This window comes from Leptodactylus fuscus, chromosome 1, assembly GCF_031893055.1.
Source record: "Leptodactylus fuscus isolate aLepFus1 chromosome 1, aLepFus1.hap2, whole genome shotgun sequence".
Taxonomy (NCBI): domain Eukaryota; kingdom Metazoa; phylum Chordata; class Amphibia; order Anura; family Leptodactylidae; genus Leptodactylus; species Leptodactylus fuscus.
This window is the reverse complement of record NC_134265.1, coordinates 87,118,726-87,132,241: the sequence shown is the minus strand read 5'-3', so window position 1 is coordinate 87,132,241 and position 13,516 is coordinate 87,118,726. Positions and strand designations below refer to the sequence as shown.

Sequence of the window (13,516 nt, the reverse complement as noted above, 5' to 3'; positions counted from 1 at the left end):
GATAAAGTAATGTATTGGGTAAATCTCTTTGGTTATCTTAAGCTATAAGTTTATAACCCTGGAGATGGGAATCTTTCTGGCACAGAGAATAATCACTGGGGAAGAAGCATTGTATGATTTGTTCACTATAGAATTACTAACATCTGTTTTGTTTTTTGTTTTTTTCAGATTGCCCCCAGAAGTGGATCCCCTGACAGTGTTCGCCTCTCTTTCTCCTGAAGGTCTACTCATCATTGAAGCACCACTGGTCCCTTCCTACAACCAGCAAGTAGATGATACTTACACCTATGAGCTTCCTCTTGATCCCCAAGATGTTAGTGCTTCCTAATCTAAGCCAAGGAAAGCCTCCTCTGGAGATTCTCACTTGAATTCCACATAAAGCTGCATTAGTGACCCAGAAGAGTACATTATATCTTGTATGTTTGGATTTATGTATCATTATGATTTGTTAGAGTTTTACTCTAGACATAGACATACAATATTCCTGGAACCATTAAATGCACTTGCTATGTCTTGGATGCAGTAACAGCTGAATGGCTACATGTCCAATACTGATTTTAGATCATGATGTATAACATTTTACATAGTTGTGTAGTCAAGTTGTCTAATAGGAAAGTTAAACTTTTCAACCCCAACAATAAAGAAAGCAAATTGTATCCCTTAAAATGTCTATATTAGATTCTATCTGTATAATGATGTCAGCATCAGGTATGTTTCCTGATCTAAATTGTCCTGTGAAATGAAAGCAGATTAATATGTTACAGAATAGTAGCTGTCAGTGTTGGACATCACCTATAGACGCCTAGATTTCTCAGCCTATATAAAGCAAAGCCTATACATCCAGTTTACATGAATCACAGGTCACTAATAATTACACTGCAAAATATGTCATTGAATGATGCCTTTACTCCTTATAATAAAATGGTAGACCAACATGCAACACTGATTCATAGTCTTGAGGTCTTACATGTTCTTTGATTTGTGTCAGTCTGTATTCCTTACTAGAGATCACAAAAGCTGAGCTTTTCCATTGTGCACTGTGGGAGGAGAAATGAAATTGGCTTACTTACCTGGGGTGTGAGAAACTTACCTAGGTTTGTATGTATATTGGAAAATTTAGAAGGTGTTTTTCATTTGATTGTCTTGCAAAAATGATGGGTATTAAATATTTATAAACAAGTATTTTGTATCTGTGTCTTTATTCGTTGTATTTAGCATATATGATCACTAGCATGTTTCTAAAGATGGCTCTGTAATGTGCATAGAGACTTTTATCCAATAATAGATGTTGGAGGAAAGAATAGTAGGGCTTGTTGAATTTGAGCCTGTTATATGTTTATTCCCAAGAAGATAAGAAACTGTCCTGGGTAGCTGCAAGGGGCTTATTTCCTTGTTACTTTTGGGAACATATACATTCTCAGCTGATCTGCGTGTGCATGTTTATGGGGATTTTAGGTGGGACAGCTATTGGCCAAACAAGTTTTCAGCCAGTTTAGCTATGAGCTCTTGTATAGAGCTTTTCCTACAAGAAACATTTATGGAATATCGACAGGACCCACCCCTATATCTCAAATGAACTCCCCAGATGCCATCCTGTGGATGCCACCTTACCCCATTCTTACTGACAGCTAAATTCAGCCAGTGGTGGACAGATTACAGAAACAGTGATACTCACTAAGCTATGCTGATTCCGTAACTTCATTAGAACTGAATGGGAGTCACAATTTAGAATAGTAAACTATGTTGCTTCTGCATCTCAAGAAATAGTGTAGGTCATATGCTGCTTCTGTAACTCACATTTACTACTATGATAATTATGGAAGCTGTGCAACTCATTGAGCTCAGTTATCTTCTTAACCCAACCACTGCTAGCAGTCTGGATTTGGTTATTAGTATGGACTGGGTAAGGACGGTGTCTGTAGGATTCATGTGTTACATCTCATGTGAAAATCCTTTAAAATGGTTATTCAGGAAGAATGTATTCACTTTTCCTGGCATGGTGGAATGCTTTTGGATCTGGGGGGTTCCAGCAACATCACAACCCTAGCTCATGTGATAAGGGGCAGTGTTTAGTTTCCAAGTTTCCCCCCTTTGAAGAATCTTGCCTTACCAAGCTGCTTGGCACACTTGCAAGCACCTTTCTTACCTTCTACACCCCATGAGTGCCTGAGTTCATATGGATAGTATGAAACAAGCTTTATAAATTTTATATATTTATTAACCCCAGTGGGTCGATACTAGCCACTACCATATACAGATATACATATCAGTGAATATCAAGCAAATACAGGTAAAAGTACAATACAATACAGAAAATAAAATGGGAATAAAAGAGTAGAAAAGATATAGTACCAAATAAAGTTATGTTCTGGTTTGATGGGGCCTCACTTCTAGGCTTCAGGGTGCGTGCTTAAGTCAGCCAAAGAGCATATGTCAACTACATGCTGTCCAGGAACAAAGAACTCTTAGACCTCACTGCAGGGGCATAACTAACATGGTAGTAGTGGAGGCAGCTGCCACAGGGCCCGGGATACTAGGGGGCCCGGTGAGAGCTGCTACCACTGCAGTTTTTTTTGTTTTTTTTAAATAGGCCGTTACCTGCTGGAGTAACTCCAGCACATAACGGGCCCTATTTACTGCAGCACTGGGGGTTGCCTGAAGACGGAGAGGAGCTGCCTCCTCCACAGTCCATCTTTTAACAGTAGCAAAGTCAGCAATTGCTGCCTTTACTACTGCACGCAAACAGGGGCCGCCTGCTGTCTGGGCCCCTGCTGCCTCCCAACACTTGCATAGTAACAGCGGGCAGGAGAAACTTCTTTCTCCTGCCCATTGTCCCCAGGCCCTGTGTTGGCATCTATACTAGTAGATTGAAGGATTTGAGACATGACGTCATCATGGCGTCATCAAAGGTCCTTTAGTCTACTAACATAGACTCAGTGTCGTTTGTGGGCGGAGCTACCTGGATTGTACAGGTCAGTGTACAATGGGGGGAATGGGTTATAGGCTGTGAGGAAGAGGGGTATATGGGTGTGCAGGCTGTGTGTAAGAAAGTCTGCACCCCCATTCCTTCCTTTCTCACATACAGCCTGCACACCTATGTACCCCTCCTACTCACATTCTGCACTCCCCATTCTGCCCTATGTGCGCAAGAGTAGGGAATGGGTGGTGTAGGCTGTGTGTGAGCAAGAGGGGTACATGGGCGTGCAGGCTGTGTGTGAGCAAAGAGGGTGACCTGGGGGCGCAGGCTTTGTTTGAGAAAGAAGGGGGAATGGGGATGCAGGCTGTGGGTGAGCAAGAGTGTGGTGGAATGGGGGGTTCCCCCCTTCAGATCACCCTCTTGCTCGCACACAGCTTGCACCCCCATTTCCCCTCTTGCTTATACACACCCTGCACCCCACATCACCCTCTTATTCACAAACAGCCTGCACGCCTATGTACCCCTCTTTGAGGGGGCCCCATGTCAAAAGTTCGCCACGGGGCCCCGCCATTCCTAGCTACGCCACTTTCTCAATGCTAGTCCTCGGTGCACTGGCTTAAGTCCACGGGCATGACATGCCTCACATCTTTCCAGGATCAAAGCTCTCCTTGCTGCCTCTTTGCTGAGTGACCACGACTCTAGGTCTCCTTTCAGCATATGGCTAGTTCCCCATCCACACCTCACTCTCAGGTAGGCCCCCTCCTCCTTCCCCCATTACAGAACCCTGGGAAAGAGGAATGTCTTCCTGGATGCTGGGAGAGATGTGTGTCTGGGGGGGAACTTAGGGTCACTAGCCTCCTCTCCCTCCCTGGACATCTGTTGCATAGGATAATAAACTGGCTGGCCAGAAAAGTTATAAAAGTTATATAATTGCCCATAATTCTTGATGTTGCATTCAATCTCAATATTCTGTGGTGACAGAAGTGATACAATCGCATTTTTATACATACAGTGGGGCAAAAAAGTATTTAGTCAGTCACCAATAGTGCAAGTTCCACCACTTAAAAAGATGAGAGGCGTCTGTAATTTACATCATAGGTAGACCTCAACTATGAGAGACAAAATGAGAAAACAAATCCAGAAAATCACATTGTATAATTTTGTAAGAATTTATTTTCAAATTATGGTGGAAAATAAGTATTTGGTCAGTAACAGAATTTCATCTCAATACTTTGTTATATATCCTTTGTTGGCAATGACAGAGGTCAAACGTTTTCTGTAAGTCTTCACAAGGTTGGCACACACTGTTGTTGGTATGTTGGCCCATTCCTCCATGCAGATCTCCTCTAGAGCAGTGATGTTTTGGGGCTGTCGCTTGGCAACACGGACTTTCAACTCCCTCCAAAGGTTTTCTATAGGGTTGAGATCTGGAGACTGGCTAGGCCACTCCAGGACCTTGAAATGCTTCTTACAAAGCCACTCCTTCGTTGCCCTGGCGGTGTGCTTTGGATCATTGTCATGTTGAAAGACCCAGCCACGTTTCATCTTCAATGCCCTTGCTGATGGAAGGAGGTTTGCACTCAAAATCTCACGATACATGGCCCCATTCATTCTTTCATGTACCCAGATCAGTCGTCCTGGCCCCTTTGCAGAGAAACAGCCCCAAAGCATGATGTTTCCACCCCCATGCTTTACAGTAGGTATGGTGTTTGATGGATGCAACTCAGTATTCTTTTTCCTCCAAACACGAAAAGTTGTGTTTCTACCAAACAGTTCCAGTTTGGTTTCATCAGACCATAGGACATTCTCCCAATACTCTTCTGGATCATCCAAATGCTCTCTAGCAAACTTCAGACGGGCCGGATATGTACTGGCTTAAGCAGTGGGATACGTCTGGCACTGCAGGATCTGAGTCCCTGGCGGCGTAGTGTGTTACTGATGGTAGGCTTTGTTACATTGGTCCCAGCTCTCTGCAGTTCATTCACTAGGTCCCCCCGCGTGGTTGTCGGATTTTTTGCTCACCGTTCTTGTGATCATTTTGACCCCACGGGGTGAGATTTTGCGTGGAGCCCCAGATCGAGGGAGATTATCAGTGGTCTTGTATGTCTTCCATTTTCTAATTATTGCTCCCACAGTTGATTTCTTCAATCCAAGCTGGATGCCTATTGCAGATTCAGTCTTCCCAGCCTGGTGCAGGGCTACAATTTTGTTTCTGGTGTCCTTTGACAGCTCTTTGGTCTTCACCATAGTGGAGTTTGGAGTCTGACTGTTTGAGGGTGTGCACAGGTGTCTTTTTATACTGATAACAAGTTTAAACAGGTGCCATTACTACACGTAATGAGCGGAGGAAAGAGGAGACTCTTAAAGAAGAAGTTACAGGTCTGTGAGAGCCAGAAATCTTGATTGTTTGTAGGTGACCAAATACTTATTTTCCACCATAATTTGAAAAAAAATTCTTACAAAATCAGACAATGTGATTTTCTGGATTTGTTTTCTCATTTTGTCTCTCATAGTTGAGGTCTACCTATGATGTAAATTACAGACGCCTCTCATCTTTTTAAGTGGTGGAACTTGCACTATTGGTGACTGACTAAATACTTTTTTGCCCCACTGTATCTATATTCATTTCTACATGAATGTAACATAATGTAGCAGAGAAGTTTCATCATTCAAACCTGGGTCAGGAAGAGGCATAAAACCCTATTGACAGAAGGTCTTTAGACATAGCACACAGGTAAATATCAAACTAGAATGTAAAAAAATGATCATTATACAATAATAGTTCCTTTACACATCACAAAATTCAAACTTTAAAACAAGAAATTGAAGAATTTGTAGAAGAATACTTGTAATTATTATCAAAATGGAAAAATCTGGCTGGCTGCCCATTTTAGACAATAGTAGCTAAAGGTTTTAACTGGATTTCAGACTCCATTGTTATAAAAGGGTAGAAATATTAAATAAAAGATCATTGCAGAATAAATGAAGAACAATTTGCCAATTGGATGTCTCATAAATACTGACCCTTTTCATCTGCAGGGTTAGGAAATCAGGACTTCATAGAGGTGTCATATACAGTAGTAAAGAAAATTTGATCACTTTAACACTCAGGGTGAAGAACGAGTAATAAAACTCAAGACGCCCATGTATTACATGATCAGCCATTTATTTAAACATCCTCATATAATACTATATTTTCCAGATGAAATTTATAGCTGATAACAGTGGCGTAACTAGGAATGGCAGGCCTCAAGGCGAACATTTGACATGGGGCTCTCCAGCCTCCTGACCCCCCCCTGTACTGCACACACTATTATGCCCCCTAGTGGCCCCTGCACACAGTATTATGCTCCAAAGTGGCTTCTGCACACAGTATTATTCCCCATAGTGGCCTCTACACACAGTATTATGCCCCATAGTGGGGCCTGCACACAGTATTATGCCCCATAGTGGCCTCTGCACACAGTATTATGCCCCATAGTGGCCTCTGCACACAGTATTATGCCCCATAGTTGGGCCTGCACACAGTAGTATGCCCCATAGTGGCTTCTGCACACAGTTTTATTCCCCATAGTGGCCCCCACACTCACACTATTATGCGCAATAGTGGTCCCTGGGCACAGTATTATGCCCCATAGTGGCCCCTGAACACAGTATTATGCCCCATAGTGGCCTCTGCACACAGTATTATGCCTCACAGTGGGGCTTGCACACAGTATTATGCCCCATAGTGGCTTCTGCACACAGTATTATTCCCCATAGTGGCCCCTACACACAGTATTATGCCCCGTAGTGACTTCTGCACACAGTATTATTACCCATAGTGACCCCCGCACTCATAATATTATGTGCAATAGTATCCCCGCATACAGTATTATGCCCCATAGTGGGCCCTTCACATACTATTATGCCCCATTGTGGACCCCAGACTATAATGATCAGTGACCATGGGGAGGATACAAACATAAAAAACAATGCTACTTACCTCTCCCCGGCTCCGGTGCATTCCCTACAGATCTCTTCATTGTTGGTCCAGGCGTCACCTGACCCAGGCCGGCGTCGTGACGCATAATGACGCTGGCCTGGGCCATGTGATGTGATGTCACCAAACAGGCCTGAAGCTTGCAGAAGAGGTAAGTAACACTGTTTTTTTATGTTCCCTTGCCTCCCCTGTGTTTGCAATCATTATCCTAAGGGGTCTGAAAGGATCCCTGAATAAAATGATGGCAGGAGCGAGAATCAGTAAGTAAATAGGGCCCGTTACCTGCTGGGGTTACTACAGCAGGTATCAGCTTACTTAGAAAAATTAAACAGGAGCCTGCCAGGCTTTCTAATGTCCCGGGCCATGTGGCAGTTGCTACTGCTGCTACCCTGATAGTTATGCCCTTCAGCTGATGGCAACTTCCCCAACAACTGTTTTAGCGGTGTCATTTGCTAACTAGACACTTCAAACTGAAGAGTCTACAGTCAGTAATGTCAATGGAAATGTACAGAAATGCCCTAGTTTATAGGGGATGGTTATGTTTAAAAATATTACTTATTTAGTTTCCGAATATAACATGAATATCTAGAATAGATCTCCTATGGGATCAGCAGGGAGGTGTTACATGTTGTGGTTTAGTATACTGTTTATCAAACGTAAGCAAGTAATAAAAAGATAAGAAGATTTTGCTTTTGGAACCAATAAAATCCTCAATTTATTTGAGGAAAAAAAAAAGGGAAGTAGAAGAAATCCCAAGTAGCACCAATAAGATTGAGTAGTGACTAAAACTTTATGGTATATGTATAACTTCTCTGCCAACAAGGCCATGGGGACGTCCTGGATCATAAGCTTCTAATGAATCTATCCATCAAGCACTGATCCAGAGTCCCATGATTCCCTTAGGTTACTGTTATTGACCTCAATACAGCTATCACCATAACCCATGCAAAGAACCTCCTCCATACTTTATGAATAAGCATACAAAGTTTACACACTCTCAAAATTTGGTGTAGACACATCCTCAAAGCCATTGAACTCTTTATGACATTTTTGCAACAGAGAACTACAGGGTACTTTATATTTGTGTTGTTCTTCATATTAAAATAGTTGTGTGAAATCTTATCAACGAATGATAATGACTTTTTGTTGATTACATTACTCTTTATGGGTATATGGCAATTATTCCGGGTGTTTATGGAGCAATACTATATTAAATTTTATGCTTTTCTATCTCCTTTAATACAAAAGTTGCTTGAGTACAGAATTTTAAGGTGAATGCCTCAGAGTTATAACATGGCGACTTTTGCTACAGTAGGAACTTAACCTACTGATGTTTACAGATATTTCCGCATATGAGTTTGCGTTCCACTCAATGTAACTTAATATTTACAAGGATTGTTGGGTTAAAAACATAATTTGCATTCACTCACTTACTAGATTTGTTAGAAGAAAGGAGTCTTTTTTTTAAATTGTTTATTTAATGGGTTTTATCAATAAAGAAGAACAATAATACTGATAACCCTGTATTGATCCACAAATCACACAAATACAGTATAACAACTATGAAATACAGAAATAAAACAAGATCAGGCAATAAAATCAGAAGAAATTGATCCATGCAAAAAAAAAAAAAGAACAAAAAAAAACAACGCCAACAGGGAGGGACAAGACGAGACAAGAGAAAAAGAGGGCAAGAACGACAAGGGGAAACCACCAACAGGTAGGGGAAGATCCAGAAAGTAGAATATCACAAAGGCTGATTGGCTCAAAACGTGTCTCACAGGTTCCAAATAGCATGAAACTTCTCCTCCTCACAGCTGTCTGATACTCCAGTGACCGCGCGTTCCTGATCCTAAAGTACAACTCTTCAAGCGCAGGGGACCGGCTGGTGCCAATGCTTGCCAATCAAGCACCTAGCAGAGGTGAGAAGAAGTAAAAAGAGACGTAGGGCATGTTTGCGCAGTTTGACGGGGGGAGATGAAGGAGATAGGTCCTAGGAGAAAAGTGGAAACCAACCCCCATCACCCGTTCAAAAATATCCCAAACCTGGCACCAGTAAGGCTGGAGGGAAGGACAGAGGAGTCTTTATTCTAAACCTTTACCTATACAACTGACCAGAGCTCAGAGGAACCAGCAAGTCATCCATTAGACATGGGCGATATGTAACACTACAAATTACAAAGAAAATGAAACAAAAAAAATCAGTTCTATTTATCTAAATTGGATTGTATTCGGAGGCCAGCACATAGATTTCTACAGGTCTTAGTCAAATAAATGGGAACATCACGTATAGATGTACAACAAATATGCTGCAGGTGTATCTGTCAAAAATATTCAGACCTCAGTCAAATACACTTTACAAACATCTTCACTAAAGCAATATTTTTCCAACAAGTAGTTAATCCATTGAAACTATGGAGGGAATTACTTAGCAAATTCAGTTCCTAACTTTTGGAACATTGATTTGCAATAGCCGAAGGCAGCAGAAACGCTAATTATAAACCTGATTACTTGCATTAACTATCCTTGTCAAAATAGCAATGCCTAAATTTTACTGCAAATAATACCCAGAGGGCTAACTAAATCTTTAAGTGTTATAGATGTTTGTCACAAGCCAATTTTACAATGTACAAAAATTGTGTTAAAATTAACAAGCAATGATTCAGCCACCATTCAATTAGGTCGCCAGTGAAAAATAAAAGGCATGCCATTCATGGTGAAAGTGTTCCTCTGGGTTAGGGCACCACAGACTCATATATTAAGCAACTGCATTATGTTAAATAACCTAATATACGCTCACCATCAGAAACTGAAGAAGGCAGCTCATGATCCCTAGTGCATCCCTACAGCCTGTCAATAAACTACACATTTTTACAATAGTCTGAGAGTTCACATTATGGGAAATTCTCAAAACATACTGTACAAGAGTGCGATGTTTGACTGCATGAGTTTCAATAAGGCATAAGCACTGGTATCAGTATTGAGATTGCAGATTCCATCTGGCCCATAAGACAAGGAGAACCACAGTTTACCCTAACCACACTAAGGTTGAGTACACTCCTTAGCACCCGTAACCATCACTATCAAGAATTCACTGTAGGGATGAGGTAGGGGGCCCGGACAAAAGATTGCGCCGGGCCCACAAGACTTTAGTTACAGCAATGGCTACAAGCCCAACTTTTTTTGGTTTCAGTCTAAAAGAACAGAAACCCAGTGGATTACATTGTAGTTAATGGGGTCCACCAAGCACTGTTTTTGTCTGCTGTTATAGCAGTCTGCCTTTCTGTTGTTCTGGTCCTCCGGTGGGAGGTTCCACCAGAACAACAGACTACACAGCTCTGATATGAACATAGTGTTACCTGAGTTTTGGTATTGGTTGTCATATTAAGGTTAGGTTCACACCTGCGTTCAGCTGTCCGTTTTATGCTCTCCGCCGCGAAACTGTTTTTTTTAATCCGGACACAGAGTACTGCATGTCCGACTCTGTGTCCAGATTATAAAACCCGGTTTCGTGGCGGAGAGCATAAAACGCTCACCGCCGCTCACGGCCGGACATCTTTCTCACCCATTCAAAGCGAGCACATGAGGGAGTGGGTAGGAAAAAAGGGGGTTGGTGGGCGCCAGAGGGGAGATGAGGGAAAGGGAGCCGATGTAGACACAAGGCAAAGGAAGAAGCCTGCGCGGCGCTACAGGTAGGTCGCGCAGGGGGTCAGGGTTCTGCAGACAAAGTTGCGGGTATGCTAGTTTCCTTTATTCCTGACTTAAGAAGGCGTTGTGAATGCACAAATCTAATATGAGCCTGCACAAAACAAGAAGGAGTAAAAACAAATATGACAAAATAAGGTATATAGCGATTTGGGTGCAAAAAAGGTTTTGTCTCATCTACACATGCCACTAGAATGTAACTAGCATTTAATAGAGAAGTTTTGTCTCCAGTCAGCAATAAATAGCGTATAACTGTGAAAAAAGGATATTAGAGCAGGCTCATAGCACTGCCTGGTCATTGTATATGCAGGAGTTTGTTCCAGTTCTGCACTCTAGCATTCTAATGCATTGCATCCAATATCCTGGACGGGAACAAGTAATTCTGAAATCAAGTCAAACTACTGCTATTAAGTCGATTGCATGCAGAAAGCTCTTTGTGATACATTCGCTCTAATGTTGCATTTTATGTTGTTATAAAATGTTTTCTAGGTAGTAAAGAAATTAGTAGTGAGGTGAGAAAGAACATTTAGCATTTACCTATTTGCTTCTATATACAGTTTATCATTATTATAGTGTAACTGCAAAACCACTTCCTTTGCTGATTATCCAATTAGAAAACATGACTTCTTATATTCTAATAAACGGGAAAATTCTGCTTTAGTTAATTAAATGGGCCTTCCACTGCCAAAGTAATTTTTCCAATGGAGGACTTTTATGGGATACCGGCTGACCCATGTCTGACCCATGGGCCGAGTGCTGTTACTGAATATTGGTTTGCCAGATTTCTGCACTTGGTGAAGAAGTTGTCACTCTTATCCATCTCTCTTTATTGGATGCGATAATAGATATATGAACAGTGGCTGCTCACTTGGCCATTCTCATATCTCACATTGACTTTGCATCTCATGCACATGCATATTTGAGAATTGTATCAAAGAAATCTACAACGCTATGTTATTGGCCATCTCTCCTGCCTCTGCTCTATTGCAAAATCATGCATACTGTAATATGTAGTTTGACTAGATTCTAGTCCTTGGACCACAGTTTACTTCCATGTTTCTGTCCTGAATCTATAGTCCTGTTAGGGAATTGCTAGATGAGCAAATCCCCAGTAGCTGTTGGTGAAACCTGTGAGGAAGGGAACAAGACAGTCCCCAGTCCCAGGATCAGAAATATAAATACAAACAGCAACCAGTATAAAGCCGGCATGCAAAGAAACGCAATAGCAAGCATTAGGGAGTGGCCTGGAGAGATATTTAAAGGAATCCGCCCTAGACTTGATTGGCCAGGAGGAATGTCAATCAAAAGCACAAGATAACTCCCTACGAACCAAAGGATGAAAACCACTGACTGGACTGACACACAGCAACGGATCCTCAGCTGTGCTATAACAACAGGTACAAAGGATCACAACTGAACACGCCTCCTGTATCGAAGTGTGCAACCAGATGATAGTGCAGAGACCCGAACATGTAAAGATGTTACAACTATTCTTTGTTTCTTGGCTGGTCTTGTGCCTGTTCTGTCAACGCTACTGCTTCTGGGGAACCTTCTGCAACAATAGTTGCATTATTGGGGTCTGAAGAGACCCCAGAGTATAATAATAGCAGTATTTGTTGGGGTTCATCCAACAAATACTCGCCATGGCCATACTTACTGATCCCTGTTCCTGCTCATGGGCACCTCTGCATCTTCTTCTTCCCTCCAGAGGGCTCCAGCAAAATGATATGAAACGCATGGGGCACCCTGGAGGGCAGAAGGAGAAACAGATGTGGCTGTGAGCAGGAGCAGGGATCGATACGTAAATAGGGCCTGTTACCTATTGGGGTTACTCCAACAAGTAACAGCCCATTAAAAAAAATAAATAAATAAATAATTTTTTTAAAAAAGCAGCAGGGGCCCGAAAATGTCGGCGGCAGAACACGAATTTCATCTTCATTTTCCACCGCGTGAACAGACCCTTACCACGCTCAGGAGAAATTGTGTAACCAATTGTGGGGTGCTTTTTCTTCTTTAATCTTTTGTAAACATAATAAATTTGGGCCTAAGGCAACATTTTAGTGGAAAAAAAGTAATTTTTAATTTTCACATCCCATTGGTAGTAATTTTAGTGGAATAGTTGTAAGTGCAAAATGCTGACTATTCCCCTTGATTAATTCAGGCTGTGTTTTTAAATAAACTCTCAGCTTGCTTATGATACCAGAACCATTTTTCAGAACCATAAAACCAAAGATATAGCCATTGAAGTGCTATGGAAAATATTACAGCCTGTTTTACAATAAAAAGGAATTTAGATAGGATAATAAAATATTTTACCCAACGTAAAAACAAAAAAAAAAAAAAGTGAGAGTTAGGGTAAGTTCACACAGGGTTTTTTGGTCAGGATTTTGAGGTCCTATCTGCCTCAATGGGAGCCAGTTAGTTCTTTTTTCCAGGAGCTGTTTCTTCCGGCTCCTGGAAAAAAGAAGCAACATGCTCATTTTTCAGGCCGATTCGCCTCACAATTCGGCCTGAAGACACTCCCTCCTCTCGACTAGGCCCATTCATTGGGCCTAATCCGGAGCAGAGTGCGCGACTGGATACCGGTGCAATACACCGTCATTCAGTCGTGGCTACCCGTTTTTTGGTCCGGAACCTGAGGCGGTCTCCGCTTCAGGTTCCAGACCAAAAAACCCCGTGTGAACCCGGCCTTACACTTTTAAATAATCTAGGGGGAAAAAAAGCGAAGTGGAACACCCCTTTATGATTAAAGTCTTATTGCTTTATTATTCAGATTGTTCCGCCATATTTATTATATAGATTATGTGAGCTCTACCACAATGACTAGTTGATTTCTGCAGCCCTTCATAATATATCATGTGCATATACTTATCAGAAGGCATGGAAGATGCAAGAAGTTGTAAGGCATTATA

At 41.8% G+C, this 13,516-nt stretch overlaps 1 protein-coding gene across 1 annotated transcript in view; it reads left to right on the top strand.

Annotated features, from left to right (window-relative positions):
- The window catches only part of HSPB8 (heat shock protein family B (small) member 8), a 34,521-nt gene extending 33,342 nt beyond the window's left edge, over window positions 1-1,179 (top strand). Inside the window, exon 3 of the mRNA XM_075273939.1 lies at window positions 169-1,179. Within this exon, the coding sequence (XP_075130040.1) occupies window positions 169-328 (160 nt within the window). The 3' untranslated portion in view covers window positions 329-1,179. The remainder of the gene's footprint in view (window positions 1-168) is intronic.
- Window positions 1,180-13,516: the final 12,337 nt, after the last annotated feature.